Source organism: Phyllobates terribilis, unplaced genomic scaffold (assembly GCF_046119375.1).
Source record: "Phyllobates terribilis strain yellow unplaced genomic scaffold, ASM4611937v1 Scaffold_33__1_contigs__length_13283291, whole genome shotgun sequence".
Classification (NCBI taxonomy): Eukaryota; Metazoa; Chordata; class Amphibia; order Anura; family Dendrobatidae; genus Phyllobates; species Phyllobates terribilis.
In genome coordinates, this window is record NW_027362793.1 from 13,098,460 (window position 1) to 13,106,227 (window position 7,768).

The 7,768-nt window shown below is 49.7% G+C and overlaps 1 protein-coding gene across 1 annotated transcript; it reads left to right on the forward strand.

Annotated features, from left to right (window-relative positions):
- The first annotated feature begins 324 nt into the window (after positions 1-324).
- Positions 325-1,278, forward strand: LOC141180620 (olfactory receptor-like protein OLF4). Its single transcript, XM_073660700.1, has one exon. It carries the CDS (start codon positions 325-327, stop codon positions 1,276-1,278), a length of 954 nt encoding a protein of 317 aa, XP_073516801.1.
- The last annotated feature ends 6,490 nt before the right edge of the window (positions 1,279-7,768 follow it).

A 7,768-nucleotide genomic window follows, 5' to 3' on the forward strand; every position in this document is an offset into this window, starting at 1 on the left:
GGGGACTCTTTAGGACGGCGCGCGCGGCCCCTTTGAGAGGGAGGGAGAGCGCGCGCGCGCCCTAAGCACAGTGGCCGGGAAGGAGCGCGCGCTGCCAGCAGAGCGGAAGAGGGACGCCGGGCACGGAGCAGAGCGGTGAGGGGAACAGCGTCCCTGCCTAGCAGAGGGCAGGGACGCCGGCACTACAGTAGCCTTAGTATATTAATACTGGTGAGATTTGTCAGAAGTTGGAATGCTTGAATAATTTATTTTTGTATTAATTTTTAAATGATTTTTCACAAGGTTCACTGGGATAAATCTGCTGCGATGATACTATATCCTTACATGGAGAACTACACATCTGTTCCAAGAGAATTCAACATTTTTCCCTTTTTCCATAAGGCTGACGGTTCACCACTCGTCTTCGGGATGTTCGTGGTGTTCTACTCACTTGGAATCCTCATGAATGTGCTGATCATTACTCTGATCTATGTGGATCAGCAGCTGCACAGCCCCATGTATCTGTTCCTCTGTAACCTGTCCTTAGTGGATATGTGTTATACAACAACTGTCATCCCGAAACTATTACATATACTTTCATCTGGGAATCACAAAATGTCCTTCGGGCAATGCTTCACCCAGATGTTTTTCTTCTTTGTGGCTGCTGGAACAGAGGATCTTCTGCTGTTCACAATGGCCTATGACCGGTACGTCGCCATCTGTAAGCCCCTACATTATCATACTATATTGAGTAAAAAAGTCTGTGTCATCTGCATGGTCGCCATGTGGTTTTTTGCATCATTAAACTCATGTTTGATCACAGTCCCGACCCTGAAGATGTCCTTCTGTCGTTCCACCACAATCCACCATTTCTATTGCGATGCAAAATCTTTAACAAAGATCTCATGTGCTGGCAAGGAGATATTTTATCTAGTGATGTACTTTGTGTTATTATTTTTCGGACTTTGTCCATTGTTATGCAGCTTGACATCTTATGCAAAAATATTACAGGTTATATTTCGAATAACATCCAGGGGTGGAAGAACAAAGGCTTTCTCCACCTGCTCATCCCATCTCATCGTCATCATGCTCTACTACAGCACAGGAGCATCGGTGTATTTATTGCCAACTACAAGATACTCTGATATTCTGGATCAAGTCTTCACCTTGTTATATGCCACAGTCACGCCAACGCTAAACCCACTGATATACAGTCTAAGGAATAAAGATGTGAAGCGGGCGGTGATGAGACTGCTGCAACTAAAGAGAAGGTCCACAATCAAAAACGCAATAGACTAATGAACTGTATAATGGCATGAGAAATGCATAAAAGCTTCAGAAGTTACACTGGAAAGACATTTCATTTGTCTACTAGACGAAAAAATCCAACACGGCCAACTTAGTTCAAGAAAATGATAATTGTGTGTTATCGGTCAGCCAAAACAGTTGTTCATTGTTGAATTCCACTTGATGAATGTTGATTATGTTTGAAATCGTTGATTTCCATCAAAGTATATGGGCACCTTCACACCCTGCACAATTATCCAATAAAAGCCGGAAACAATAAGCAGATGATCTGCGGCAATCCTCAGCTCATCAAACAGCAATGGGCTTCAATTTACCTGAATCCTTTTGTCCTGATACTGTAAGCCCGAGGCGATTGATTTAACTTGTTTGGTTATGAAAAATATGTACTGTTGTAGAGAAAAATAAAAATCCATAAAGACTTCTCCAGAGAAGGGACATATCACCCTCACATTGAACATATGGGGTTAAGTTTGGCTGAGAAAAAATAATTATGACTAGGGAAGTGAGAGAGAGCTGACACATCCATCGCCAATTGAAGTAGGGGCCTCCTGCAGTGACCAGATAATTACAGCAGGGGGATTTGCTGGTAAGAAGACACCAAGTCTCAGATACGTCTACACCAGGGATGTGGATTCGGTAAGCCAAACCACTGACTCTGACTCAATTTCTCTGACTTTCGACTCCAAGACTCTGACTCCACAGCACTGCCTCACTACTGAGCACGTACATAAAATGCAGCACAGATTCATCTCATATAAAAGACTAGATCCTTACATCAGGAACAGAACAGATATTTATAAGGCATTTCATAACTTTCCCAGTTTCCTATGAAAACATTTACAGTACATTTTGCTCCAACTCCGACTCCACCAAAATGGACACCGACTTCGACTCCAAAGGCCTGGTTTACGCAGAGGCGGGGAAGTACACATCCAAACCAAATAGCTTCCTCTGATCAAAGCACTGATCGCAGACCAGCTGGAGCCAGTGGTCAGCAATGAATATTGGGGTTTGCATTGATCGGATATTTATGGGAGATATATATTTGGTGTCGTAGCGCAGGGACAAACATAACACATGTAGCTGTCAGAAACCCTTAGCAAATGCTATTTCTTTAGGCCAGCAGCCCTTGATGTTTGTCTGTCCTCATTTGAAGTTATTTCACTGGTGAGTTTCTTAATTGTGACCAGGTAATGAGTATATACTTACCTTATCTTGTATTGTAACTCCCCCCTTTTCTATTTTCCACTGGGCATCATGATAAAAAAATTTTGCCATATAAACCTTTCATATTGCCTATGGCATATTATGATAGTATTATTTACCTTATATGTAGTTTATTATCTGTATCCTTTGGATGTGATTCTGTAAATCCCTATGTCAATTTATATCCTTAATACAGTATATATATTTTTTGCTTTCATGGAGATATATAAATTAAACTACTATTTGACCTTGTGTAGCATATATTTATATTGTGTTTTTTGTCTCATAGTGACTATGTAACAAGGGTTTGCTCACATCTGCGTTTAAACTCAGCGAGTGCAATGTGAGAAAACCTTGCATGTGACGCGCCCCCTGGGCCGTGTGTGTAGGGGAATACCCGGAGCCGGGTCTCTGTGTAATGCTGGGAGTTGTAGTCTCCGTGGCGGCGACCCGGTCCCGTGGCTCAGGGCGGTCAAACCAGTGGCGGATCTGTTTCTTTGGGTTTGTAATGTTTAAATGTCCGACTACGCCACCCGTGAATTGCGGTCACTGAGAACCGCCGCTGCGGGGCAGACCGCTGAGGCTGATGTTGTGTACGCAGCAGAGGGTAGTATAACTCCCCACGGGAGGAGTATAGCCTCAGAGCAGTGAGTGCAGATGGTGGGGGTGATGGTGCGCGGGAGCAACAGTAATGACTCAGACTCCAGTGATGCAGTCCAGGGTCTTTACTCACAGTTTTACACTCCAATCCACTTCTGCAGGTCCTGATAATGTAACAAATCGGCTTAATTATCTTATGAAGAGAGAGAATTTTTGGATTTTTAAATTGGGTACATTATATCCGGAAGGTTTGAATTTAGCGATTGATAATGTGTGCAGATGAATTATTAATATTTATATATTTTTGGGGGGATAAAAACTGGTTGAGGGGTATACTTAGAATATGCCTCACCAATTTTTATGTAATATGCTTATTTACCCTCATTTATACATGCATTTTTATATGTATGTATTTTTAAAGCATTGCCGTTAATGTCTGCATCTTGCATCTTCATAGTAAGTTTATAATGTGTAGTTATTGACCTGTAATGCTTTTTTAAGTTCCTTTGTTATTAAATTGTAATTGTCTTTTTTAATGGTGATTAAGGGGTTAAGTACCAAATTCTCCCTTGGCACCTCCCATTGAGTTCCTTTGTTTTATGAATAAAAGTGCCTGTTTCTGCCATTTTCCCATAACTCCACCTGATGGAGGCAGCAGACCGCTGCAGAAATGCGTTGTGGGCATTAATACTTCAATAAAGAGGTTTGTTTTATCCTTTTCCAGCGCCTTATCCAGTCTCTAGCGCCCCACTGACCACTTCAATTTCTACACACTTCTGCAGGTAATGGCTGCCCACGTCGTACTGTGCTCACCAGGTGAGGGGCTCGGCCAACTCCCAGGTACCTTTGGAATGCTTTTCAGGACCCCCTTTGTGTGTCCTTTCTCTGGCCTGTCGTACCCCACAATTGACCACGTTTCTGTCCAGCTGCCTCGGGCCTTGGCGGGCAAACGTATGTTCCGTTTCCCTGGGTCCTATATGGTGCCTTCCTAACGGGGGTAGTGAGGGGCTGTACACGTGCAATGCCACGGCCTCCGGTTACTAGCTGAGGATAGTTGCTCTCCTCCACTAGATGAAGGATCCGGCTCCCTTTCTTGGTCTGACCCCCCTACTCTGGTAGAGGCGGGCGTGCGGTGGCGGCTGGCCGGTCCGCACCCCTGGGGTCCCTTCACTCTACTCCTGGAGCCTCCTCCGTTCCTCTCCTTTCCTTCCTTCTCCTCCAGGCCCAGGCCTTAAGACTTGGCCTGCCTGCGGAGCAGAGCCCACACCGAGCCCCTGCTCCCTGCCTCCTTCTCTCTCTGTTCTCTCTCACTTTCTCTACTCCTTCTCCAAGATGGTGCCCACCATATATACTCCCCTATACAGTGCACCCGGGATCTACTCTCCCCACCCACACACTACCGGGTTCCCCCTTCCTAGGTGTCCCCACCCCCCACTCCAGCCAGGGACAGGGGCAGTTGTGCTCACACCCGGGTGCATTGTCGCCCTGTCCCCCGGAAATGTGGTGTAGTGCATGTGGGTGTTAGGGTCCTGAGTCACACTCCATCCTTTCCTGGAAGTGAGATATCACACCTCTGGGTGAGATGCAATACCCCTGTAGCGACCGAACCCTCGGGGCGCTACATTCCCCCCTGGTAAATCACAGCACGTCCGCGGGCTGGAACAGAGCAAAAGACATTCGATTTCAAGACATGCAAAAACATTTTAAATGCAACCATATAAAAGTAATTCAACATTTTCTTTTTCTTTATGGGAGACAACTTTTCCTGTTACTTTCAGCATTATTAAACTTTACTTCTTAATATATATGAAATTTTCTTTCAAATATATAACTCTCGGCATATAGATGTATATAAAACATCTCTTCAAGTAGAAAACACAAACTATTCTCGGCAGCACTATTGCGATGATGTCTCTTTAGCAGGTCACAGTCCTTGCCGCGACCAGGTGTCTATGTCATCCAATAAGGTGCAATTTTACTAAGTGCAAACTTTCAAACACCTTCAGGTATCTTCTTGAGGTAGGGGGTATAAAACCAATAGGGGGCACTTTAAGAAGTGCAACTATTTACAAAATTTGGCTGCTCCCAGTCCTCAGCCGGATAGAAAAGGGTTGGCTGCTCCCAGTCCTCAGCCGGATAGAAAAGGGTTGGCTGCTCTCAGTCCTCAGCTGGATAGTTCACAGACCCTTTTCGGGTAACTTTAGCAAACAAATAAACTGACAACCATCCCGATCCGGGTGAACTTTTTATACTCCGCAAATGGCGTGTCTTGAAACTTTTTCACCCTGGCGGGTAACTTTATACAGTTTCTTATTGCTGCGCTTTAGTAGCGGTATCCCTGCGTCTCATCCTCTTTAGGTTGATCCGGGTCCTCCACGTAGCGGGATTCTGTGTAGCGGTGCTCCTCCACCCTCTGAACGTTGAGGGCGTACCACCCTCGCAGACCTCGGTGTCGGGTGTATGATACCCGATCCCCTTGGAACAGATCCCGTTTCGGGTGACCCGCGGGCAGACGACTCTCCACATCCCTCCTGTTGACAAAGAGGTCTGAGTCGGTCGTCGGGTCCCGAATGAACCTCCGCCCCTTCTCCTGGTGGAACCTGACCACGATCCCGGTAACTGTGGGACCGCGTGCAGCCTGGGGGTCTCGGCGGGTCTGGGTCTTTTCCTCTGCGCTCCGGGCCTGTAGCTGTTCCTGCTTCTGGCGCCACGCCCGCTTCTCCTTCTCCAGCTGCTCTATTTCCCGGCGGCAGAATTCCCGCCTGTGAGCTGCGTCCACCAGCGTGTCCTGTGAGAACCCCATCAGGTCATCCCCGATCTGGTCCCACTCTATTTGGACCTCTTCATCCAGGAGCTGGGGGATGGTGACTGGCTGCGGAGCGGGCAGGAGCGGAGGAAGTGTGGCTTTGGCCCCTGCGGACAGGTCCCTACGGTGGCAAGGGTGAACCCATCCGCGTGGCAGGGGGACCGGCTCTCCATCAGGACCGGCGAGTTGACTCTATAAGTCGGTCCCCAGGGGTGGAAGTGTTGGGACCGGGGGCGCTCGCTGTTTGAAGGCGCCTGGGGGCATCAGGCCTTGCGACCGGGCCTGCAGCGGGCCGCTTCCGGCCGCACCCGGGATCAAGGGGCACGGCGTGGGACGTGGTCCGGCGGAGGAGGTGCAGCGACTTCTGGGGTGATCGGCTCTGTGACGGGGTCCAGGGGCAGGCTAGTGGCGTCCTGGCTGGTATCAGGGGCGTCCCCCTTACCAGCTCCCTTTGCAGCGCTGCTCTCAGCCTCCGGTGGTCCTCCTCCGTCCTCAGGGGCAGGCACACTGTCGGGTGGTTGCAGCGCCACTTGCTGCCGGGCCGCGACCCGCCGGCCCATCTCTTCTCTCCACCCCGTGATTGCCTCCCGCTGTGCCTGGATCATCCTCCGGTCCAAATCCTCCCGTCCAGCCCGGAGGAATTCAGGGTCCTCTCAGGGGAGCTGGGCCATCAGCTCCGCGAGGCTGCATAGAGCCGCTTCGGCCTGCAGTAGGCCACTGGTCAGGGCACTGGGACTGGCGCTCCCCGCCATCTCCGGATGTGGTCTGCCAAGACTGATCCAAACCACACCCTGCCCTTTGGTTTTCTTTCCCTTCCGCCCCTGTTGGGGGTGGACCCGGGGCAATTTGCTGACAATCACTCTCAGGTGCAGCCCTCCCACGTGTATGGACATCTCTGCAGCCGCACTCATGGCTGTTGGGGGTGGGCTCCGTCTTTGGCGCCATTCTGGGACCTGGCAACGATGGGAGGTGGCTTCTTGTTGTCTTTTGGCGCGCATATAATGGCGTCTGTTCTTCTGGGGTGAGCGCCACATTCAATACAGTGAAACAGTCTCTAGGCACACAAAACCGATAATAACGGGTTGGTTTCGATCCTGCGGACCACGCCAAAGTTGACGCGCCCCCTTCGTCGTGTGTGTAGGGGAATAACCGGAGCCGGGTCTCTGTGTAATGCTGGGGGTTGTAGTCTCTGTGGCGGCGACCCGGTCCCATGCCTCACGGTGGTCAAACCAGTGGCGGATCTGTTTCTTTGGTTTTGTAATGTTTAAATGTCCGACTACGCCACCCATGGATTGCGGTCACTGAGAACCGCCGCTGCGGGGCAGACCGCTGAGGCTGATGTGTGCGCAGCAGGGGGTAGTATAACTCCCCACGGGAGGAGTATAGCCTCAGGGCAGTGAGTGCAGATGGTGGGGGTGATGGTGCACGGGAGCAACAGTAATGACTCAGAGTCCAGTGATGCAGTCCAGGGTCTTTACTCACAGTTTTACACTCCAAGCCACTTCTGCAGGTAATGGCTGCCCATGTCGTGCTGTACTCACCTGGTGAGGGGCTCGGCCAACTCCCAGGTACCTTTGAAATGCTTTTCAGGACCCCCTTCGTGTGTCCTTTCTCTGGCCTGTTGTACCCCACAATTGACCACGTTTCTGTCCAGCTGCCTCGGGCCTTGGCGGGCAAACGTATGTTCCGTTACCCTGGGTCCTATATGGTGCCTTCCTAACGGGTGTAGTGAGGGGCCGTACACGTGCAATGCCACGGCCTCCGGTTACTAGCTGAGGGTAGTTGCTTTCCTCCACTAGATGAGGGATCCGGTTCCCTTTCTTGGCCTGACCCCCCTACTCTGGTAGTGGCGGGTGTGCGGTGGTGGCT

Bases quoted from the DNA above. Each gene is read 5' to 3' on its own strand.
- LOC141180620 (XM_073660700.1), top strand. From the start codon at position 325: ATGGAGAACTACACATCTGTTCCAAGAGAATTCAACATTTTTCCCTTT.